The sequence below is a fragment of the Esox lucius genome, chromosome 24 (assembly GCF_011004845.1).
Source record: "Esox lucius isolate fEsoLuc1 chromosome 24, fEsoLuc1.pri, whole genome shotgun sequence".
In the NCBI taxonomy this organism is placed as follows: Eukaryota; Metazoa; Chordata; class Actinopteri; order Esociformes; family Esocidae; genus Esox; species Esox lucius.
The window spans coordinates 4,560,179-4,585,196 of NC_047592.1; the positions used below are offsets into that span (position 1 = coordinate 4,560,179).

Sequence of the window (25,018 nt, forward strand, 5' to 3'; positions counted from 1 at the left end):
ATACGCAGACAAAAGAACACAGTTTCTATCATGCCATCATGGACAAACATTAGATGTGGGAAAGATGGGTTGGGCACCTCTGTACCCTTCTCCAACAGGAAGATTCAATTGGGCGGCCAACATGCTGGCTAACATCCCTCTGGTCCAGTAACTGGATTGTCTCCCTAGTCTCCTAAAAACATCAAGAGTTCAAGGCCCGGATGGCTTCCTGGCTGAGATCTAAATGCATACAGTAAATTGCACTGAGACATCATCACCTGCCCCGCGGAATCTCTAACTTAGGAAATATGAATAGAGGAGGTGACGAAGCAGACTGTGGAAACAGCAAAGGAGTGTCTCTCTTGGCCAGGACCAGATCTTACCTCCTGGCCACACTCCTGAAGGCATTCTTCCAGAAACCCAAAGCAACCGATGAGACCGCAGCATTATACAGGATTTCTGATAGGCCGACAACATGTGCAGAATCCGTCTCTTAAATCGTTCTGAGGCTCACAATGCAGTACGCTTCCGAATCCTATGGGTACTTCTTGGCAAGCTCCCAGAGGTTCCTTCCATGTGTCCGAATGTGCTCTGTGCGTTCTATTTTGGAAAGCGTCTCGTCAATCACATTGTCAGTCTCTGAGTTCCTGGTATCCTCATGTTTTCACTGCAGTCACCGCCTCCTGTCACACACGATGATAATGAAGTGTGCATGCAGTTCAGCCTGGACGGCAATCGCGTCAATCTACGACGCCTCCAAGCCACCACGGAACACATTGTCCCCAAACATGCAGCGTTGACGGTGACATCCATGTGGGTCTCGCATGAGCGGCCCGTTATAAACCCAAGTCCAGGCATTCATGTGGGGAAGTGTGTCGGGACACCACCCACTAATACCACAGGACAAAGGCAGTGTGCATTTCAACCCTTCTGTGAGGCTGAAACGCCTCAAGGCCTTTAACATTCGACAGCAGATCCTGGTCAGAGCAGGAGAAGACAGAGAGCCGTTCGAAGAAATCCACAACCAAGCACCAACAATGGGAACTGAATCACTCAGAGACAGAAGCTCCAGAAACCCAACTGCCTCCCTTTACAAATACACCTGCAAACACTAGCAACCAGCTCCCATACCCAGAGTTACACCTAGGAACCCTGGCAACCAGCTCCTATACCCAGAGTTACACCTAGGAACCCTGGCAACCAGCTCCTATACCCAGAGTTACACCTAGGAACCCTGGCAACCAGCTCCTATACCCAGAGTTACACCTAGGAACCCTGGCAACCAGCCCCCATACCCAGAGTTACACCTAGAAACCCTGGCAACCAGCTCCTATACCCAGAGTTACACCTAGAAACCCTGGCAACCAGCTCCTATACCCAGAGTTACACCTAGGAACCCTGGCAACCAGCTCCCATACCCAGAGTTACACCTAGAAACCCTGGCAACCAGCTCCTATACCCAGAGTTACACCTAGGAACCCTGGCAACCAGCTCCTATACCCAGAGTTACACCTAGGAACCCTGGCAACCAGCTCCTATACCCAGAGTTATACCTAGGAACCCTGGCAACCAGCTCCTATACCCAGAGTTACACCTAGAAACCCTGGCAACCAGCTCCTATACCCAGAGTTACACCTAGGAACCCTGGCAACCAGCTCCTATACCCAGAGTTACACCTAGAAACCCTGGCAACCAGCTCCTATACCCAGAGTTACACCTAGGAACCCTGGCAACCAGCTCCCATACCCAGAGTTACACCTAGAAACCCTGGCAACCAGCTCCTATACCCAGAGTTACACCTAGGAACCCTGGCAACCAGCTCCTATACCCAGAGTTACACCTAGGAACCCTGGCAACCAGCTCCTATACCCAGAGTTACACCTAGGAACCCTGGCAACCAGCTCCCATACCCAGAGTTACACCTAGGAACCCTGGCAACCAGCTCCTATACCCAGAGTTACACCTAGGAACCCTGGCAACCAGCTCCCATACCCAGAGTTACACCTAGGAACCCTGGCAACCAGCTCCTATACCCAGAGTTACACCTAGGAACCCTGGCAACCAGCCCCCATATCCGGGAGTTCCCGTGCGCTAAGCAGGGACGCCCCCCTGGGATAGAGGACAGACCTGCCCCTCCTGAGATAAATCTCATCGGCCTGAACAGACTCGAACCCTGGATCAGACCCTCCACGATGACCACAGATGGGAGTCACCATCGACTTTGCTTGCAAGCAGCAATTACTGAGAAAATCTGAGAGAGTATGTGTGTGTGTGTGTCTGCATGCGTGTGTGCATGTGTTTCTGTGAGCCTGGACAAGTGTGTGTGTGTGTGTGTGTGTGTGGTTCTCACCTGTTCTGCGCAGCCACCAATCTCTCCTGCAAGCCATTCCGGTGTGTCTCCAGGGCTTCTGATATGGGGACCGCAGTATGGTCTGTGTGCTCCTCCAACAAACACTCCTCACACACACATACCTCACATCGCGAACAGTACAGCACTGTCTCCTGTAGACGACACACACACACACACCTCACACTGTGAGTGCCAGGGTTGTGGGTTCGGGCCACGCTGAGGGCCAAATAGAGAAGTGTACGCATTCTGTCCTCTAAGTGGTTCTGGATAAGAGTTCTTCTAATGTCTTAAATGTAAATGTGGCGTATCAAGATCGATTGGGCTGTCTGAGATTTTAGTAAGTCTTGATCTATTTTTACCTGGCTCTCCCCGAGTGAGGGAGGTGTGCCCTTTAAAAGACATTGAGTTAGAGGGATTCCTAAACCCAGACACCCTAGACACGCTTCCCCATTATAGAACGGTTCCTCATGCAGGAAAAGAAAAACCTTCTGTGATGTGTCGGATTAGATGTCAACACTTGCTTATAGCGTCTTCAATCACAAATATATGTGTGTGACCACAATAATCGTTATAAATCAAAATGGGGTCATAGAAACTCTTAAATGATTGTCATGTCTGAAAACATGCAGGGTGAACCAAATGTCCTCACAAGTCACCTGTATTGAGTCATGGCATATTCAGGCTTGGGACACAAGTTATGGTTAGGTTTTTAATGAGGTTAAGAGTAAGAATTGGGGTTAAAATTAGGCATTAGAAGTTAGGTGTGTGTGTGTGTGTGGGGGGGGGGGGGTCGCACCTTGTTAGTGTGTATGGGACAGGTCAGTCTCTTGCCCAGCGGAGCCTCCAGGACAGTACACTCCTCACTACTGCTGTCAGGTGACGGCTGTCCCGTCTCCATCAGAACAGACACACCCCTTTCTGCAGCCAGGGGAGGGACCAGACTGACAGACACAACCCTTTCTGCAGCCAGGGGAGGGACTAGACTGACAGACACACCCCTTTCTGCAGCCACGGGAGGGACCAGACTGACACACACAACCCTTTCTGCAGCCAGGGGAGGGACCAGACTGACAGACACACCCCTTCTGCAGCTAGGTGAGGGAGCAGACTTACAGACACACCCCTTTCTGCAGCCTGAGCGAGTTGCCGTATCTAGACACACTCCTTTCTGCAGCCTGCACCCGGGGGAAGGGATTGGATGGAGAGACACTCTTTCCTGGGTCGGGATCTAGACACACCCCATTCTACAGCTAGGGGAGGGACTAGATTACAGACACACCTCTGCAGGATGGGGAGAGGGATGTGGCTATGCAGAGAGGTGGAAATAAAAGGCCTTGTGTTCCCTGGGATAATGAATTCACCTCAGGAAATCACACTCATTGACCTGCAAAAAGACAAGAGGAAAATGAAAGATTGATAAAGCAAGTAAAAATTCAGTTTTTCAGACCCGACAATATTACATCTTTTATTAATGTTGAAGGGGTCACATTCATTATTCACCTCATGTTCTCCCTCAGTACCTGGGACGGCATACCCACACAAACACACTCAGCTACACAAAACACACACAGAACACACACACACACACAACACTATATTATTTATGCTGAAGGGGCTGTCTAGTCTGGTAGTACGCTCCCATACCCTGTCTGAATGAGAGAAGGGGAATCTGTTGAAAAATATTTTTTATCATAAAAATTCAATACAACATTTTTAATACATAGAATACATTATATATTAACCCATACCTTATAAATACACACACTGTATATATTTATATATACTGTATATATCAATTATGTCTGCATATATTAGATAACATAACAGTATGAACAAAATAATATATGGGTCACAAATGTCTCAACTTCAACTGGCTCTAGTTCCTATGGTAACAGGAGTGTGGAGAAGAGGGGGGGGGAGCATTGACACTGATCACATGACACGTTCTATCCCCGCTCCATGACAAGGCCTACAACTGATGAAATAGCCCAAAACTGGATTATGGTAATAGACAGACTGGATTTTTTTTCAAAATCCTAATCCTACACTTCAATCATCACGTTTCTCATCTCATTCTTTCTTGTTCCTTCCTTTCTCAGTTATCTCTATGCCTCTCAGTCTCTCTTCTTTTCCTTTTCTCGTCTCAACCGCTCCTTCTCCATTCTACGCCTTCCCTCTGCTTGTTTTGCTACTTCTCCCCCTGCTCCTCTTTCTGTCTCCCCCACACCCCAGAACCCCCTCCTCCTCTGCATTCTCTGCAGTAAATCTGGCATTGCATTCTGGGTAGCAGCGAGGCTGTGTTATTGTCAAGCTGCGACTTGGCTCTGTGTGTGTATGTGTGTGTGTGTGTGTGTCTGTGTGTGTGTGTGTTACGGAGCCATGACTCGGCTGTGTCTGTTTGTATCTGTCTCCAACAAACAGGGCAACCTCTCTTTCTCTCTCTCTCCCTCTGTCTCTCTGTCTTTCTCTGTCACACACACTCTTTATCAATCTCTCTCTCTACACACACAAACACATTGCATGCATGTGTGTGTCTCTGTGTTTGAGTGTGTGTGTGTGTGTGTGTGTTCTAGATTCAATGCTCTACCAGTGTTACACAAGGACTTGTTAAATTTACACCTATTTCCCTATTGATATATTATGCATTCAGATGTATGGTGTTAAACCACTCCCATAGACTGAGGAAAGATCTGTCAAACACTCAACATGACAATGAATATCACCTTTTCTAACACATGTACACTTAGAGATAGAGAGGAGGGAGGGAGGGAGATAGAGAGGGTGGGAGGGAGGTAGAGAGGGAGGGAGGTAGAGAGGGAGGGAGGGAGGTAGAGAGGGAGGGAGGGAGGGAGGTAGAGAGGGAGGGAGGTAGAGAGGTAGAGAGGGAGGGAGGGAGGGAGGTAGAGAGGGAGGGAGGGAGGTAGAGAGGGAAGGAGGGAGGTAGAGAGGTAGAGAGATAGGGAGGGAGAGAGGTAGAGAGGGAGGGAGAGAGGGAGGTAGAGAGGTAGAGAGGGAGGTAGAGAGGGAGGGAGAGAGGTAGAGAGGGAGGTAGAGAGGGAAGGAGGGAGGTAGAGAGGGAGGGAGGTAGAGAGGGAGAGAGATAGGGAGGGAGAGAGGTAGAGAGGTAGAGAGGGAAGGTAGTAGAAAAGGAGGGAGGGAATGAGGGAGGTAGAGAGGGAGGGAGGTAGAGAGGTAGAGAGATAGGGAGGGAGAGAGGTAGATAGGGAGGTAGAGAGGGAGGGAGGGAGGTAGAGAGGTAGAGAGATAGGGAGGGAGAGAGGTAGAGAGGGAGGGAGAGAGGGAGGTAGAGAGGTAGAGAGGGAGGTAGAGAGGGAGGGAGAGAGGTAGAGAGGGAGGTAGAGAGGGAAGGAGGGAGGTAGAGAGGGAGGGAGGTAGAGAGGGAGAGAGATAGGGAGGGAGAGAGGTAGAGAGGGAGGGAGAGAGGGAGGTAGAGAGGGAGGGAGGTAGAGAGGGAGGGAGGTAGAGAGGTAGAGAGGGAGGGGGGAGGGAGGTAGAGAGGGAAGGAGGGAGGTAGAGAGGTAGAGAGGGAGGGAGGGAGGTAGAGAGGTAGAGAGGGAGGGAGGGAGGTAGAGAGGTAGAGAGGGAGGGAGGGAGGTAGAGAGGGAGGGAGGCAGGTAGAGAGGTAGAGAGGGAGGGAGGTAGAAAAGGAGGGAGGGAGGTAGTGAGATAGAGAGGGGGGGAGGGAGGTAGAGAGGTAGAGAGGGAAGGTAGTAGAAAAGGAGGGAGGGAGGTAGTGAGATAGAGAGGGAGGGAGGTAGAGAGGGAGGTAGAGAGAGAGGGAGATAGAGAGAGAGGTAGAGAGGGAGGGAGGTAGAGAGGGAGGTAGAGAGAGAGGGAGGTAGAGAGAGAGGTAGAGAGGGAGGGAGGTAGAGAGGGAGGTAGAGAGAGAGGGAGGTAGAGAGAGAGGTAGAGAGGGAGGGAGGTAGAGAGGGAGGTAGAGAGAGAGGTAGAGAGGGAGGGAGGTAGAGAGGGAGGTAGAGAGAGAGGGAGGTAGAGAGGGAGGTAGAGAGAGAGGGAGGTAGAGAGGGAAGGAGGGAGGGAGGGAGGTAGAGAGAGAGGGAGGTAGAGAGAGAGGGAGGTAGAGAGAGAGGGAGGTAGAGAGAGAGGGAGGTAGAGAGGGAAGGAGGGAGGGAGGGGTGGTGACCTTTGAACGAGGAACCACTCTGGGGGTAATGTGATCCCTTGCCCCTGTCTGATTGTGTGTGTCTGTGTGTGTGTGTGTGTCTCCGTATGTGTGTGTGTGTGTGTGTGTGTGTATGTGTGTCAGAAAGACCCCATTCCCACTGCTATTCCCTTTCAGAGGTGAAACATAAATAGGTTACATTAGAGGATATCAGACTCCACAATCAGACTGGGGCATAAAAGCTCCCAAGATAGAGACAGAGCGAAATGGTGGGAGAACTAAACAGACTCTATCCCTCTCTTTCTCTCTTTAATACACTGTTAAGAAGAGTGAGAGACAGAGCGGTAGAAAATAAAAGAAAGGAAAAGGTGGAGTTGAAATGAGAGAGAAAAGAGAGGGAGAGGGAGAGAGACACTAACTGCTTGCATCATCTAAATAACCTGTTGACCAATGAACTAAGCAGAACCCGTCTCTCTACTCATAGAACTATTCCCTTATTCTAAAGTACTATATAGGGAATAGGGTGTCATCTCTCCATAGGGCCCTGGTCTAAAGTAGTGTACTATATAGGGAATAGGGTGTCATCTCTCCATAGGGCCCTGGTCTAAAGTAGTGTACTATATAGGGAATAGGGTGTCATCTCTCCATAGGGCCCTGGTCTAAAGTAATGTACTATATAGGGAATAGGGTGTCATCTCTCCATAGGGCCCTGGTCTAAAGTAGTGTACTATATAGGGAATAGGGTGTCATCTCTCCACAGGACCCTGGTCTAAAGTAGTGTACTATATAGGGAATAGGGTGATCATCTCTCCACGGACCCTGGTTTAAATTCGTGTACTATATAGGGAATAGGGTGTCATCTCTCCACAGGACCCTGGTCTAAAGTAGTGTACTATATAGGGAATAGGGTGATCATCTCTCCACGGACCCTGGTTTAAATTCGTGTACTATATAGGGAATAGGGTGTCATCTCTCCATAGGGCCCTGGTCTAAAGTAGTGTACTATATAGGGAATAGGGTGTCATCTCTCCACAGGACCCTGGTCTAAAGTAGTGTACTATATAGGGAATAGGGTGATCATCTCTCCACGGACCCTGGTCTAAATTCGTGTACTATATAGGGAATAGGGTGTCATCTCTCCATAGGGCCCTGGTCTAAAGTAGTGTACTATATAGGGAATAGGGTGTCATCTCTCCATAGGGCCCTGGTCTAAAGTAGTGTACTATATAGGGAATAGGGTGTCATCTCTCCATAGGGCCCTGGTCTAAAGTAGTGTACTATAAAGGGAATAGGGTCTCATCTCTCCATAGGGCCCTGGTATAAAGTAGTGTACTATATAGGGAATAGGGTGATCATCTCTTCATAGGGTCCTGGTGTAAAGTAGTGTACTATATAGGGAATAGGGTGTCATCTCTCCATAGGGTCCTGGTCTAAAGTAGTGTACTATATAGGGAATAGGGTGTCATCTCTCCATAGGGCCCTGGTCTAAAGTAGTGTACTATATAGGGAATAGGGTGTCATCTCTCCATAGGGCCCTGTTCTAAAGTAGTGTACTATATAGGGAAATAGGGTGTCATCTCTCCATATGGCCCTGGTCTAAAGTAGTGTACTATATAGGGAATAGGGTGTCATCTCTCCATAGGGTCCTGGTGTAAAGTAGTGTACTATATAGGGAATAGGGTGTCATCTCTCCATAGGGCCCTGGTCTAAAGTAATGTACTATATAGGGAATAGGGTGTCATCTCTCCATAGGGCCCTGGTCTAAAGTAGTGTACTATATAGGGAATAGGGTGTCATCTCTCCATAGGGCCCTGGTCTAAAGTAGTGTACTATATAGGGAATAGGGTGTCATCTCTCCATAGGGCCCTGGTCTAAAGTAGTGTACTATATAGGGAATAGGGTGTCATCTCTCCATAGGGCCCTGGTCTAAAGTAGTGTACTATATAGGGAATAGGGTGTCATCTCTCCATAGGGTCCTGGTATAAAGTAGTGTACTATATAGGGAATAGGGTGTAATCTCTCCATAGGGTCCTGGTATAAAGTAGTGTACTATATAGGGAATAGGGCATCAGTATGAAGGGCCAGAACATCTGATTCAACAGCTACATCATCTTGAACGGACACCCCGTGACCTAAATATTCAACATATTTGAACATATGGATTTCGGGACAAACCTCTGACTCCTGATCTGAGTTAAGAAACAACGGTCCATCCACCTCCTAGCCTTTAGCACAGGCCTGCTACGTACACACACACACACACACACAATCCCAGACGGCTCTGTAAGGCCTAAGACAGAAGAAAATATTCACATCCCTCCGTCCTCTCCTCCCTCCCTCCCTCCCTCCCTCCTCTCTCAGGAAAAACACGGTGCTACAGATGCTGCTGTCAGCCTCCACCCATCCTTTTCCATCTCTGTCTCAGTTGTTTCTCTCTCCTCCCTTCTCCTCCCTTCTCCTCCTTGTACTCACCGTCTGTTGTCGTGCTGGTGGTACGATCCCTGGGCGTTCCACGGGGGGTCCATCGTTACAGCAATAAAGACCTGATCCACCCGTCCGTGTCTCAGCCAGGCGGTTATGCTGCATCCGTCCAAGGGGTGGGAGAGGGAGGAGGGAGTGGGAGGAGGGAGAGGAGATCACTACGGCAGCTGAGTCGGAACAGAGAGAGAGGAGAGAGAGGAGAGAGAGAGGAGAGAGAGAGCACAAAGAATAGCAGCAAAACAGAGTAGGAGGGGCCTAGGAACTGGCTATGCAGAGCAGCAGCCAATCAGAAAAAGAGAGAGGATGGAGGAAGCTAGTTGGTTGGTTGATGAGCAACAGTCAATCACTCTCCTGAGCACTATCATTTCCCCTCTCTCCCTTTCGGTTCTTGTGTCTCACACACACACACACACACACACACACACACACACACACTCAGTTATTTTGATTGGTTGTTATTGCGTGGGTGAAAGAACAGCTTTTGCCTACGTCATGAGGACATTTTTAAGGGTGTGTGTGTGTGTTTGTGTGTGTGTGTGTGTGTGTGTGTGTGTGTGAACAGTGCTGGTGTTTGCCATCTGATTAAATGTTTTTTTTTGTCAACAACTATAACATTAAGGAGCTTCACTCTGGTTTTTGTTGAGGCCAATATGAATCAGTTCCGTCCACAATGATGGACAATCTTTTCTAATACACATTTACTTGGGTTTTAACTGTCTTGCCTGTACAGTGATTTGACACTTTGTGTCAGGACAGTGGTGGAATAATGAAGTTATGCCATGGATTGTACTGTAGCGTTTGTATGAACCTGTGTACAAACCAATACGTCCTGTGTGTTCGTTGGAGGAATTAGGAATCTGACATTTCAAATTGTGCAAACTTGGTGGTGATCAATCACCTGTGCTGCATTCAAGTAATTTTTCTAAAATAAGCACATTTCCCAGTTCCTGCTACTATGTGAACGTAGCTTGTGTCCAAGTCGCTTGTGTGTGTGGGTGTAAAGGTACCGCTGTCGTTTTAACAGACCAGGGCGCCATCCGGTGGTTACAAAGCAGTACTAGGAATACTATTTTCATTGTGTTTGGAAGCTTCTTGTAAAACCTCCTGTGGGAATTTTTCTTATTTTTTATTTTTTTATTTATCCTTTATTTTACCAGGGGATGTCCCATTGAGATAATCAAATCTCTTTTACAAGGGAGCCCTGGGGCAACAGTTACACAAATTACACAGAATCACAGAAACAGTCACAACAACAAAATTAATTTACAAAACATATGAAATTATTAAAAATAACATAAAGGGGTTATTTAAAACATGCGCATTGTTCAGATTTGGATTGCCTAAGTAATTGTTTAAAATGTTCAAGTGGGATAAAAACAGAAAGCTTCAAAACTTTTTGGAGCAAATTCCAACACCAAGGAGCAACATAACTAAAAGCAGTCTTACCAAATTCAGTTGTTACACGTGGGATATTCAGAGTCAGAATGTTATTGGAGCGGAGATTGTAAATGGAATGTTTCCTGGTTAACAAGCTAATAAGATAGCTGGGTAAAATACCATTGATAGCTTAAATAAAAATGTGCCAATGGAACCATCTACGCAGTAATTTTTACTATTAAGTGTTGGTATACGTTTTACTACTGAGTGTGTTGAAACATTGTACCCATAACATGCCTTACTTTAGCTTGTGCTTGTGCTTAAGATGAAACTATACTGCAAGCAGTGGAAAACGACAGACAGGCTGTGGTTAAGCTTGGGCGCAGACGGTACTAGCGTGTCGAGCACATATCAAGGGTGTTATGTTCTTTTTAATTTACATTTTACCATGAGTATGAGGAACTGATCGGACCTGAATTAAGATAACAGGAACTGAAACTTCAGTTTCTGAGCGTAAGGGTGTATGAATGGATAATATTCATTGAAACAGACTCGTCGGACAGACGGAACGCGCCTAGAGGCTGGGACCAGCCTGTGCGCCAGCGATAGGCTGAACAAGTCTAAACCGCGTCCAGCCCCATTCTGATAAGCCTGCAAGGAGCAGGAACTACCACTGTCATAATGTATATAAGAAGATCTTTGTCAACAAATAGTCAGTTCTCTGCTGACCCTGTGTGGTGTTGCAGAGAACCCATGCACATGAAGATTGCATTTGTCATACTTAATAAATCTTATAACGAGAAGAGTGTCCACTAGTGACATTTAGATTTGTCCTCAACACCAGATTTGAACCACGCCCTAACACTCCTTTAACAGGCTACATCAATTAGTGTCACTGGTTCCAGTCTGAGCCCTTCTGTTTCTTTGTCTCTGCCGGTATCTACATCATTGCCCGTCTCAGTCAGTGTGCCCAGTCCGATGCTAAAACACGGGCTAACAAAACCAAAACATTGGATGGAGGACTTCTGATTCTGGTCTTACACTGTTTTCTTTTAACAGGCACAGTTACACAGCAGGAACAATGAAGAATCTGGAAGCCCCCCCATAGGTTAAAACACTATTCAAGACTCGTAGAATGTCATTTTGTGTTAAATATCAAGTTTAGTCATTTCAAATGCATTCAAGGTTTAATTGAATTTCAGATTTCTTTTGTCCAAAGCATTTTATTGAGGATAACTGATATTTCATTCTCAGAAGATAGAATCTGAGATTACAGACATTTCAGGCAGTGAGGTAGATGTTTGTAGATGAGGAAGAAAATGGTTCATGCAATAAAGTCAATAATACAAACAAAGATGAATCTTCCTAATGAACAAACAATAACCAACAATGTAACTTAACCAACTACAGATCGGTGTAGTCCTTTGCTCATGCGTAAAGAAGTCCGTTCAGGTTTCGCTTCAGCTGAGCTCTGGACACAACTCATCTCCTAATCTGTTGTGGTTGAACAACACACTTCCTGACATTCACCAAAGCAGCAAACGCATGTAACATGTTTACTGCTTCACGGTTTTCCATTTCATCCTGAAGAGACTTATCAAGCTGAAGAGGAAGTGGCCCATCAACGATACTGAATTTCCCAATCAAGACACAGACCACCTTCTCCATAGGAAAACATATTTGAGTGTCCTGAGAAACTAGAGGTTGTAGGCAGAAGAGGACAGATTTAGGACAATGAGGTTGTTGTGATTCTATCCATTTTCCTGTTTGTGTGGAGAATTTGTTTACCAAACATTTGGTGGAGGGGGGTTATATAAGGGGAAACCGCAACACTGTCTTTTTCCTGTCCTTTGTGAAGAATAAACTAAAATAATCAACTGCCACCATTGTTTCAGAGTATTCTTGAGAGTTTTTCTCTTTTAAAGGTGGACTTCTCCGTAATACCATACAGTAAAGAAATATGGAACAGAAAACACTTGAAAAATGTGATCAACAGTTTGACATCTCATTCACATTCATGTTCTGGGAATTTGAGTGTTAATAACTCACCAACTCCTCCCTCAATGGTTTACTGTAACAGTCCGAGAATGACACATTTAAAACTCCCAAAAATACACATTAGCCCTTTTATTAACAAGGCGACTGGTGACTTTGGTGTAGTCTCAATAATTTAGTCCTCTTACAGAGGTAATCTTGAATGTATTTCAATAGTCTGTCCCAATGTTACTTTCTACTTTTGGCTTGTTTACTTTGTTTGTGCTTGCTTTCCATATGACTCAGCAGATTTGTCTTCTTATTGAACACTTTAGCACAGACAGAGCATACATAAGATGTCTCCCCCGTGTGAATCAGCTGGTGGGTGGTTAGATTTGCCTTTAGACGGAAGTTTTTCCCACAGTAAATACAGCTAAATGGTTTCTCACCAGTGTGAATCAGTTCATGCCTGTTCAAGTTATCCTTGACACTGAAGCTTTTCCCACAGTGACCACAGCTAAATGGTTTCTCACCTGTGTGAGTAAGTTTGTGCACAGTCAGGTTTCCCTTGAGTCTGAAGCTTTTCCCACAGTCGCCACAGACAAATGATTTCTCTCCTGTGTGAATCAGTTTATGCTTGTTTAAATTATCTTTGATACCAAAGCTTTTCCCACAATCATCACAGGTGAAGCGTTTCTCTTTAGTGTGAGTCAGTTTGTGCACGGTTAAGTTCCCCTTCATACTGAAGCTTTTCCCACAGTCATCGCAGCTAAACTGTTTCTCTCCTGTGTGCGTCTGTTTGTGTGCACTGAACTGCCATTTCTGATTGAATGTTTTCCCACAGACTCCACAGCTAAATGGTTTCTCTCCTGTGTGAAGCCTTATGTGGACAGTTAGATATCCTTTGCGCTTGAAGGTCTTGCAGCAGAAGGGGCAGGTGAACAGTTGATGATCAGTGTGAATCTTCATGTGCTCGGACAGATCTTTCACTTTAAACGTCTTGTCACAAACAGAGCAAGGGTGGCTCACCGGACAGCGCTGGACGTGGGCCTTGAGTTTACAGCTGGAGTCGAACCGTTCTTTGCAAAAGCCACATTCACTGGATCCAATGCTGGTTACAGTCACATGGGCCCGCAGATCATCTTTCAGAATAAAGGTTTTGCCACAGTCACGGCAGCGGTGGGGTTCTGTGGGCTCGACCCTGACTGTGGAACGTCGTTTCCTCGTTGGCGGACTGGGATCCCGTGGTGGACAGCGGTCAAGGTCATCGTGGACGCTGCTCGCATCAGAGTTGTGGCCAGGGACGTTGCTGTGATTATCTGGAGGCTCACAGGGAACTTCAAGACCCCTCAGGTGGGTCACACTGGTGAAAGGTTGGGGATCCACTGATCTAGAGTCACTCTCTTTTCTCTCCACAGTCTGGGTTTGGGGGAGAGTCATGGACTTAAATGGATCCTCATTAACAAATTCAGTTTTAATAGGGGGAGGAGTCAATGAGTCTTTGGTATCAAAGAGCCAAGGATCCTGTTCTACCTGCTGATTGGTTCTGACTTCCTCCTGTTCCATTTTAATGTGTGTGGGTTCTGGGTTCTCCTCCACCAGACCAGAGCTCTGCTGCTGCTGCTCAGGGGGAGCCTCCTCTTCAGGGAAAGTGAGGGAGAACTGCAGGGAGTCTGGAGGACAGAAGAGGAGTGCCTGGTTAATGAATGTAATTAAAGTCATTAGCTTCTCTGGTGACTGTCTGTTGTCTGTGACTGTATGTCTTCTCTGGTGACGGTCTGTTGGTGCCTGTTAATACATGAGACCAGAAGCCTCCTTCTGAACCTAGACACTCACGATTAAAACCAACTGGGTATTCCCACTTGAGTGATCGTGACAAGGGTTCTCTGGCCAATAAATTGGATAAGAAAAATTTAAAGAACATGTTTTCATTTGGATATTACAGGGTATTGGGTGTAGATTCATGGCAATTTTCTTTTTATCAATTATGAATTAAGTCACAGCAAAATCTGGATAAGGGAAAGGAGTCTGAAATTCACCGCAAATGTTTAGAAACACTTTACCAGGACATTTTTAACCTGCGCACTATACTGTGCCAAGGGGCCCGAGTCTCTCTAATAACATCGGCTTAATGGTTGGAATGAGATGAGACGGAACGAGCCGATGACAAGGGAGAATGCGGAAACCCATAGCAAGCAACCCCAACTCGCCCACAGAACCCGCAACAGACACCACTTATCAATGCATAACTGCGCTTTCCTGGAACAGAGAAGCTAACTAAGCTTGTCCGCTATAGGCTACAGGCTTACGTTAACAGGATCTCCACTTAATCCACAACAGCATTCAGCCAGAGAATAACAGCCTACCTTTACATTGCCAATTTTTATCATAGGTACTCTTCAACGGTGAGTGACAGAATCAAAAAACAAAAATCCATAAAATCACATTGTATGATTAAGTAATTAATTTGCATTTTATACCATGACATAAGTATTTGATACATCAGAGAAGCAGAACTTAATATTTGGTACAGAAACATTTGTTTGCAATTACAGATATCATATGTTTCCTGTAGTTCCTGACCAGGTTTGCACACACTGCAGCAGGGATTTTGGCCCACTCCTCCATACAGACCTTCTCCAGATCATTCAGGTTTCGGGACAGTCGCTGGACAATACAGACTTTCAGATCCCTCCAAAGATTTTCTATTGGGTTCAGGTCTGGAGACTGGCTAGGCCACTCCAGGACCTTGAGATGCTTCTTACGGAGCCACTCCTTAGTTGCCCTGGCTGTGTGTTTCGGGTCATTGTCATGCTGGAAGACCTAGCCACGACCCATCTTCAATGCTTTTACTGAGGGAAGGAGGTTGTTGACCAAGATCTCGTGATACATGGCCCCATCCATCCTCCCCTCAATACGGTGCAGTCGTCCTGTCCCCTTTGCAGAAAAGCATCCCCAAAGAATGATGTTTCCACCTCCATGCTTCACGGTTGGGATGGTGTTCTTGGGGTTGTACTCATCCTTCTTCCTCCAAACACAGCAAGTGGAGTTTAGACCAAAAAGCTCTAATTTTGTCTCATCAGACCACATGACCTTCTCACATTCCTCCTCTGGATCATCCAGATGGTCATTGGCAAACTTCAGACGGGCCTGGACATGCGCTGGCTTGAGCAGGGGGATCTTGCATGTGCTGCAGGATATTAATACATGACGGTGTAGTGTGTTACTGATGGTTTTCTTTGAGACTGCGGTCCCAGCACTCTTCAGGTCATTGACCAGGTCCTGCTGTGTAGTTCTGGGCTGATCCCTCACCTTCCTCATGATCATTGATGCCTCACGAGGAGAGATCTTGCATGGAGCCCCAGACTGAGGGAGATTGACCGTCATCTTGAACTTCATTTTCCTAATAATTAGGGCAACAGTTGTTGCCTTCTCACCAAGCTGCTTGCCTATTGTCCTGTAGCCCATCCCAGCCTTGTGCAGGTCTACAATTTACAGGTAATGAGTGGAGAACAAGAGGGCTTCTTAAGGAAAAACTAACAGGTCTGGGAGAGCCGGAACTCTTACTGGTTGGTAGGTGATCAAATACTTATGTCATGCAATAAAATGCAAATAAATTATTTAAAAATCATACAATGTGATTTTCTGGATTTTTGTTTTACAATCTGTCACTCACAGTTGAAGTGTACCTAAGATAAAAATTACAGACCTCAACATGCTTTGTAAGTAGGAAAGCCTGCAAAATCGGCAGTGTTTCAAATACTTGTTCTCCCCACTGTATGTGAGAATTCCTAGTTGGAATTGTCATTGTATTTTGAAAAGAAATTTTAAATCTTAAACAGGCCTATTTATTTCAAAAAGAAAATATTGCTAAACTTAATATTCACTGAAGTACTCAAACATTAACTTATTTTCAAATCAATTTCAATTTAAGTTCAAATACCAGCATATGCCTCAAAAACATCCTGAAATAGTTTAAATGGTTGGTAGATCCACATACTAACCTATTCTAACAAGTTTCATCTCTGGGAAGGTCCGTATCATTCTGTGTAGCTGATCATTCTCCTCCTGGTACTCTGATACTGTTTTCTCAACAGTTCCGAAAATCTTCACAGCAACAGACTCTGTTAAAAACTTATTTAAAAACACACGAAATGACAGTTCTTTTGACATTTTCAGTCGATTGACATTTTGAGGTTCACACAGCATGGTTTTGTCATCTCCCTCCTGTTCACATTCACGTTTCACACAGAGAGGAGTCAATATGGAGTCTTTGGTAACAAAGAGCCCTTGATTCTGTTCTTCCTCCGGACTGATTCTGAGTTCCTCCTGTTCCTCTTTAATCTGTGTGGGCTCTCGGACCTCCTGACCCAGGTTGGGGACCCACATCCGCTCACAGAACTGCTGCTCAGGGGGAACCTGCTCTTTAGGGACTGACAGAGAGACCTGCAGGGAGTCTGGAAGGAAGGAGGGGGATTAGAGCCGGTAAACCAGAAAATGAATGAATCTCTTGAATTATACACATTCATTACAAATCTCCATGATCAATACAGCATTGTGGGCTTGAATATTAGTGGGATAACTATTGCGTTTGCCCAAGATTGTGTATGAGGTCCCATGACACATTAAGCAAGGCCTGTGCCTAAATTATAAATCATTACTGTAAGTGTAGATGTTCTAGACCTACAGATTTTAATGTTTCCAGATCATGAACAGAGAGACCAGCCTGGCGCTTATCTAGAAGAGAAACATACCACCTTCTCACAGGACGGGAACAGGACAGAGACATGACAACAGCAGATTGTTCTACTTATGAGGTAGTGTCAGTAACTTAGTCTGCTGGGTCACATCCCTTTTCGGATGTTCAAGAAAACACAAGCGGGAAACAAATCCTATGTCGCTGTCCTTGGCGTTGGTTAAAATGTCAACTTAGCAGAAGGGGAAAACGTGCATGGTGGTACAACAACAGTGATGAAACAAAAACATACCACGGGACTCTTTTGTTTATGAGGTCACTAAGATGGCAGCAAAACGCCAAGCAGTATGTCTTCCCGTGGTCACTAAAATACCATCACAAATCAGTACAGTATTGATAAGAATCGGAAAGCACAGCGTTGCAAATCACGTTAGGCAATGACCAAAAATGCAGATTCTTATTAGCAACTTATGTTCACTGCCACTGTATATTTAAAAAAATGTATCAATTAATGATTAGAGACCACATGATTCTCAATTGGGTACTTAACCCTACATTGATCCCGGATCACTTGTTAAACCCCATTGGCGCGATAAGTAATAAGCTCCTCCCCTATGACCGCCATTAATTTTTTTTAAAGAAGCTCATACAGTTGAAACGAGAAATATCCACAGGTAACATTTCCTGGGTTTCTGGGCGGTAAATTAGTCCATACCACATAAATTCCGTTTCTTACCGCGCAGGTACGGAGACAGAAAGTACCAAGGTATTTATTTAATTGTACTCCTACCATTGATGTATATGTCTGTATTGTAAACCTGATCTGCTACTTCTACAAACAAACACTACTAGCCTAATAATTACAAACTACTTTGTATAGGACAAATGCAAAACGTAGTTATCTGCCTTATTAAATAACATTCTCTATTAGACAGGTTTATCAAATGGAGGAAACGTACCGATTCTACCAAGTTGTATCTCTGGCGAGATCCCCAAGATACTTTTTAGACGATTGTTCTCTTCTTGGTACTCCACTGACATTTTTTCAAATGACCCAAAAATCTCCATAGCAACCTCCATTAAGCGCTCATTTAAAAACACTCGAAACGACCGTAGTTTATCCATGTTTTACTCTTCTGAAAGTTGGATTTTCAGCGAGAATATCTTTATCCACGAGGTAAAGAGAGTGCTCATAATTCTTTTTCCTCTTCTAATTGCTTATTTTCTTCTTCAATGGTATTTTCTGGCGGTTGGCACATTGCGTTAACGGTGGATTAGCGCCATCCACTGTGCTGGAGTGTGGATTCCTTTTTCTCACTTTGTTCTTCATTAGTGTTTTGTTTGCGGTTGGCAGGCAATGTTAACGGTTGGTTAGCGCCATCCACTGTGCTGGAGTTTGGACCACAGAGCGAGTTCATGTTTCAGAGTTATATCGTTTTATATCTTACCCACTACTCACACACACCTTACTGGACTGAAACCACTACCAAGAATCCTAATCCACTTAATCCTAATCTCTCTAAAACCCCTGTTGTCCTAAGAAAGGCAAATATAATGTTAAAATTCTCATGTCTTGTGGGTTTATTTAATATTGCCCATTGATGTTGTTTAGTACTCGGCCCTCCCCTCATATTGTCTACATTCAAATAGCATGTAAACTGGCTACAGTATTCATTGTTCTCAGGAACATTTCCCTTCCACAACGTCTTTTTTTGTTTATTCATATCAGTGTATTGCAAGCCCATAAACACAGGGTCATCTCTCTGCGCTGATCTCTGCGCTCTTCTTTCTGCTTGTCTGTGCAATCGCCTTTCTGCTCATTTCTCTCTGCTCTCCTCTGCGCTCATCTTTCTCATCTCTGTGCTGGTCTTTCTGCTCATCTTTCTCGTGATCTCTGTGCTGGTCTTTCCGCTCATCTTTCTTGTCATCTCTGTGCTGATCTTTCTGCTCATCTTTCTTGTCATCTCTGTGCTGATCTTTCTGCTCATCTTTCTCGTGATCTCTGTGCTGGTCTTTCTGCTCATCTTTCTCGTGATCTCTGTGCTGGTCTTTCTGCTCATCTTTCTCGTGATCTCTGTGCTGGTCTTTCTGCTCATCTTTCTCGTGATCTCTGTGCTGGTCTTTCTGCTCATCTTTCTCGTGATCTCTGTGCTGGTCTTTCTGCTCATCTTTCTCATCATCTCTGTGCTGGTCTTTCTGCTCCTCTCCCTCTGCTCCTCTCCCTCTGCTCCTCTCCCTCTGCTCCTCTCCCTCTGCTCCTCTCCCTCTGCTCCTCTCCCTCTGCTCCTCTCCCTCTGCTCCTCTCCCTCTGCTCATCTCTGCATTCATCTGTTCAAATCTGTTACTCCTTCCCATATACATAAACAACCGTCAACTGATAAAAATCTTGCACCTTCCATATACTTTTTATTTTTAGTCATTTATTTATGCAAAGCCTACTGTTTTGATGCTCAGTCTACAGATAATATTTACAGATAATTATTTCCCTTATTCCTTTTGTATAAATTGCTGCACCAACAACCAGAAATCCTATGTTTGTTATGAAACTTGGCAATAAAACCCTTTCTGATTCTGATCTCTCTGCTCATCTACGTGTTCATTTTGGTGGAAATCTTTCCCAAAAATATCTCAGACACCGGAGCTAGTGAGTTCAAAACAGACTTTATTGCAAAGCAACAATGCCGAGTCAGTCCATGGAGCAATCGTCCATCTCAGACTCAGATCTTCATACAGTTTCATCCTTTCACAGCATATTCTCTAATACCATTGATTCTTTGTTTTCTGAACTCAGGAAAAAAAACAGAGACACAGTGGATCCTGTAGGACAGTCAATGAAAGGCCACAAGTCGTTAATCTGTCCTTCCTACTGCATTTCGTTGTCCTTTACTTGTACTAATCTAAAAAACATTTTCTCCCTATGAGGTGAAAATATCTTACATTGTACAGATCATGGGAGTATCAGTATGAAAAAGGACCAGAGTACCGATAAGAAAATAACAGGACACACGTGGTCCTTCACACACACAGAGATCCAAACTGTACATTGGTGTTCATCAACCTCCCCTTTTGTTAATCAATCAAATGTGGAAGACAGTTTAAAAAAAATTGAGCCGTTAGGCTCAAGTGACCTGGTTAAATGTTTTTTCATTTAATACCCAGTTGGCTATACTGGTCATTAGATGGCTTTTATTCAATAGTTCTATCTACTTTACATCAGGTTATGCTAATAAAATATTCCATATAATCTCTCTGCTCATCTCAAATACTTAACTATAAAGTTCTCTGTAATTATAGAAAATTTTTCCTGTTTTGGGTCTATACTCCAGAAATGTTGATTTGAAGTCAAACTCTTTGCAATGCAGCTGAAGTAAAGACACAAATGTATCGATGTTGATATTGATGTTCAGTCAATTCTGTACCTGTTTAGACTGGCATAAAGTAAATCAGAACGTTGCTTCTGATTATGTAAATTCAATCATTCAAAAGACATCTTTCTATGTATTTGAATGCCAAAACACTACTACAATAATAAAGCACAATGAACAGAAATATTCTGAATGATTCTGTATGATAAAGAAAATATGAATTATCTTCGTTTTGTACGTAAGATGTTAGGCTTTCATTAACACCAACACAGTAATAAATAATAACCAGTAAACTCATAAAACAAAGGGGCACTGGAAAAATCTACCAGGTTGTCACCCCTGGGTTTAGGCCGTCTTTTCCATTCTTCCCCTCAAGCTCTGTCAGACTGGATGGGGATCATCAGTGAATTGTGATCTTACCGCTTTCATGAACAACACAACCGTTAGTCAGTACTCAATATTTCAGTCTAGTGTCTAAGGTGATCCTTTTAGTGCCTGAAGTCTGCCCCAATGCTACTACTTTCCATTTTTGTCTTGTCTGCTTTCTTTGTGCTTGTTTTCCATATGACTCAGCAGATTTGTCGTCTCACTGAATATGTTAGCACTGACAGAGCATACACAAGATGACTACCCTGTGTGAATCAGCTTGTGGGTAGTTAGGTTTGCCTTGAGACAGCTTTTCCCATAGTAAATACAGCTAAATAGTTTTCTACTGTATAAATCAGTTAGTGCCTGTTTAAATTACCCTTGATACTGAAGCTTTTCCCACTCTTACCACAGGTAAGTGGTTTCTCCCCTGTGTGAGTCAATATATGCATGGTTAGGACTGCCTTGTGATTAAAGTGTTTCCTACAGTCACCACAGACAAAGGATTTCTCTCCTGTGTGAATCTATTTATGCATGTTTAAGTTCCCCCTGAAACAGAAGCTTTTCCCACAGTTATCACAGGTATATGGTTTCTCTCCAGTGTGAATCCGTTTATGCATGTTTAAGTACCCCCTGGAACAGAAGCTTTTTCCACAATCCCCACAGTAACATTTTCCACAATCCCCGTGTGAATTGTTTTGTGCGAAGTAAGCCTCCAATTGTGACAAAAACTTTTCCCACATTCATCACAGCTAAAACGATTCTCTCCTGTGTGCATTTGTTTGTGCACAGCGAGGCTACCCTGCTGGCTGAAGCTTCTCCCACAGTCATTACAACTACATGGTTTCTCTCCTGTGTGCACTCGTTTGTGCACAGTAAAGTGCCCTTTCTGCCTGGATTTTTTCCCACATTCACCTCATCTAAATGGTTTCTCTCCTGTATGAACCCTTGCATGGAGAGACAGAGATGCTTTGCACTTGAATATCTTGGAGCAAAAGTGGCAGATGGATGATTTCTCACTTTGACAGAGTCTGAGATGGGCCTTCAGTTTACAGGTGGAGTTGTGGCGTTTCCTGCAGAAGTCACATTCACCAGGCCTTATCTTGGTTAGAGTCACATGCCTCAGCAGGTCAGCTTTTAGAATAAAGGATACAACCACAGTCACGGCAGTAGTGAGCTTTTGCAGACATGTTTCTGAGTTTTAAATAATGTTCCCTCATTGGTGGATTTTGACCCAGCAGTAGACAGGTGTCAAGGTCTTCTTGGTCGCCGCTAATGGCTGAGCTGTGGCTGGAGACATTGTTTAGATGATCTGGAGGTTCACAGGGAATGTCAAGACCCCTCAGGTGGGTCACAGTGCTGAAAGGTTGGAGATCCACTGGTCTAGAGTCACTCTCTATGTTTTCCACAGTCTGGGTTTGGGGGAGAGTCATGGCGTGAAATAGATCCTTATGGTCACATTCCTTTTTCACACAGGGAGTCAATATGGAGGGGTTGGTATCAAAGAGCCCTTGATCCTGTTCTCCCTCCTGACTGTTTCTGAGTTCCTCCTGTCTCTCTTTAATCTGTGTGGCCTCTGGGTCCTCCTGCCACAGACTTGGGCTCCACTCCTGCTCACAGTGCTGTTGCTCAGGGGGAACCTCCTCTTTGGAGAGAGAGAACTGTAGGGAGTCTGGAGGGAAGAAGAGAACCATAGTTTTAGTCAGGATGAGTAGATGTAGTACAGAGGTCCAGGCACACAGTCAATCTGATAAGAGTGCATGGACCACAGCTATACAAATCTTAGAAACTTCACATTCATATCCCCCCAAAAAAACTTAAACACAATCTTTTAAATAGAGGACGCATAGAGGTTTGAGAAGACCAAGTCAAAAACATCTGAAATACTGGATTTTGAAGCCAAATGTTTCAAGTTGCTTGCTGTTAAAGTGTCTTCGAGGAGTTTCACTAGGCAGCTGCTAAAGACTGCTCTCCGCTTTAAGAGATGCTTTCACCTCCTTCCGATGTGCTGCACAAACAAGCTACCATTCACACCTCTTCGATCCACTCCAGGAAGTTTTAATATTATTTCATCCAACACTGTGTGATGCAGTAATCGGAGATACTTTTATCCATTCAATTCACTTCCTGAAATAGTTGAAATGGTAGATCCACATATTAACCTATTCTAGCTAGTTTTATCTCCGGGAAGGTCTGTATCATTCTGCGTAGCTGATCATTCTCCTCCTGGTACTCTGATACTGTTTTCTCAACTGTTCTGAAAATCTTCACAGCAGCAGACTCTGTTTTTAAACACATATTTAAAAACACACTAAATGACAGTTCTTTTGACATTTTCAGTCGATTGACATTTTGAGGTTCACACAACATGGTTTTGTCATCTCCCTCCTGTTCACATTCACGTTTCACACAGAGAGGAGTCAATATGGAGTCTTTGGTAACAAAGAGCCCTTGATTCTGTTCTTCCTCCGGACTGATTCTGAGTTCCTCCTGTTCCTCTTTAATCTGTGTGGGCTCTCGGACCTCCTGACCCAGGTTGGGGACCCACATCCGCTCACAGAACTGCTGCTCAGGGGGAACCTGCTCTTTAGGGACTGACAGAGAGACCTGCAGGGAGTCTGGAAGGAAGGAGGGGGATTAGAGCCGGTAAACCAGAAAATGAATGAATCTCTTGAATTATACACATTCATTACAAATCTCCATGACTTATACAGAATTGTGGACTTGAATATTAGTGGGATAACTATTGCGTTTGCCCAAGATTGGATATGAGGTAGAACAACTATAAAAATAAAATTGACCACTGACGATAATCACGATAATGTGCCACCCAGAGAAACTCTCACCTTGCGTAGCTTCTAGAGGTTACAGCTGGGGACAGAGCTGAATCATGGATGGTGGGGGGAAATGACTATATCCATTCTGGACTAACGTTTGGTAAGTAAATGATTTTTAGACAAACTGTCCTTTTAAGCAAGGCCTGTGCTTAAATTATAAATCATTATTGTAAGTGTAGATGTTCTAGACCTCCAGATTTTAATGTTTCCAGATCGTGAACAGAGAGACCAGCCTGGCACTAATCTAGAAGAGAAACATACCATCTTCTCACAGAACCGGAACAGGACAGAGACATGACAACACATTTATTCCATTGTTCTAATCTAGGGCCCTTAAAGAAATCAGTAGAACGTTGTTTTTTGCTCAATTCCAGCTTTTCAAAAATGGCCAGCCCGATTTTGTCATAAAGTAAATACCATTAATTAAAAACAATAATGGTATTTGACATTTAATTTTATATAAAATAATTTTTATAAGTGTGGAAGTGTGGAATATAACTGAGAATAAAATCCAGATGTACATGCTTAATGCTTAGGGGAAAACTTGCATGGGAATACAATCACAGACATGAAACAAAAACATACCACAAGACTGCTTTGTCACTAAGATAGCAGGAAAACGCCAAGCAGTATGTGCCAACAGTGCCATATCTTTCCGTGGTCATTAAAGTACCATCATAAATCTGTACAGTATTGATAAGACTCGGAAAACGCAAAATGCAAATTACTGAAAAAGTTATCTATCGATAAATTATTAGAGACAATACATGATACTCAATTGGGTATTTACCACTACATTGATCCCGGATCACTTGTTAAACCCCATTCGCGGGATAAAGAAATAGGCCCCTCCCCTATGACCTTATCCGTAAGCGGAGCCGGCCAAGAGCGAATATCTCTTACTGAGTGAGTGACTGTTTTATCAAACCTAAAATAAAACTGTTTATATTGCCACTATTTCTGGTGGATTTTCGAGGTACGCATCCGTGCACGATTTGTGGGGTAATATAGTCTAGATAAAAAAAGCCTTGGGTAAAAGAGTAGGGGTTTCCACGATTATCTCGTCTCTTCACTTGATGAAAAAGTCAGTTATCATCACCTATATTGATAGTTATTGTATGAATGTCATTCATGAATGAAAGAAAAATTTACGTTTTTGTGACATGAAATAGCGTTGGCTATGTAAAGTTCATATTCAGTCAAACTAGCAATTACTCAGATCTTATGACTATTCCAAGTAGTAAGTTAGATACTAGTAATCCTATTACTGGCTAATAAGCTGTTAAAACGGCTAGTGACAAAAGCCATACAGTTCATAGATGCTATTTGTGGTGGAGGTAAACTTAATAAGAAACGTTAGTCAATGCTTAATGGTGTCTAGCGAAATATAAAAACTTGGCGTGAAGTTAATGCGTGACAAAATAATCACTGCAGTTATTTATATTCAAG

At 44.2% G+C, this 25,018-nt stretch overlaps 2 protein-coding genes across 8 annotated transcripts in view; both read right to left on the reverse strand.

Moving 5' to 3' along the window:
- Nucleotides 1-9,126, reverse strand: part of trim2b (tripartite motif containing 2b) — a 19,232-nt gene extending 10,106 nt beyond the window's left edge. Inside the window, exons 1-4 of one of the 5 annotated variants that reach the window (XM_034290670.1) lie at nucleotides 8,946-9,125; nucleotides 3,830-3,881; nucleotides 3,126-3,713; nucleotides 2,330-2,481 (exon numbers count right to left, since the gene is read on the reverse strand). In XM_034290670.1, the coding sequence (XP_034146561.1) occupies nucleotides 2,330-2,481; nucleotides 3,126-3,227 (254 nt within the window). In that variant the 5' untranslated portion in view covers nucleotides 3,228-3,713; nucleotides 3,830-3,881; nucleotides 8,946-9,125. Of the gene's footprint in view, nucleotides 1-2,329; nucleotides 2,482-3,125; nucleotides 3,714-3,829; nucleotides 3,882-3,973; nucleotides 3,999-8,945 lie in introns of all 5 variants that reach the window. The other 4 variants (XM_034290669.1, XM_034290671.1, XM_034290668.1 and 1 more) reach the window with 4 other exon arrangements.
- Nucleotides 9,127-11,522: 2,396 nt separating this feature from the next.
- Nucleotides 11,523-18,454, reverse strand: LOC105030904 (putative zinc finger protein 730). 3 transcript variants are annotated; one of them, XM_013140496.3, is made up of 4 exons: nucleotides 17,961-18,453; nucleotides 16,310-16,762; nucleotides 13,839-13,978; nucleotides 11,523-13,724 (listed from the first exon to the last, which is right to left on the reverse strand). In XM_013140496.3, exons 1-4 carry the CDS (start codon nucleotides 18,124-18,126, stop codon nucleotides 12,555-12,557), a joined length of 1,929 nt encoding a protein of 642 aa, XP_012995950.2. In that variant the 5' UTR covers nucleotides 18,127-18,453; the 3' UTR covers nucleotides 11,523-12,554. The 3 variants fall into 3 exon arrangements, with proteins under 3 accessions (XP_012995950.2, XP_012995949.2, XP_012995951.1); XM_013140495.3 differs by having other exon boundaries at nucleotides 11,523-13,978; nucleotides 17,961-18,454; XM_013140497.4 differs by lacking the exon at nucleotides 17,961-18,453 and adding an exon at nucleotides 17,294-17,489 and having other exon boundaries at nucleotides 11,523-13,978.
- Nucleotides 18,455-25,018: the final 6,564 nt, after the last annotated feature.

Bases quoted from the DNA above. Each gene is read 5' to 3' on its own strand.
- LOC105030904 (XM_013140495.3), bottom strand. From the start codon at position 18,126: ATGGATAAACTACGGTCGTTTCGAGTGTTTTTAAATGAGCGCTTAATG. The intron at 16,763-17,960 runs GTACGTTTCCTC...CCTTCCTTCCAG, and splicing joins GATACAACTTGGTAGAATCG to ACTCCCTGCAGGTCTCTCTG. The intron at 13,979-16,309 runs GTTAGTATGTGG...TCTGTCCTCCAG, and splicing joins GATGAAACTTGTTAGAATAG to ACTCCCTGCAGTTCTCCCTC.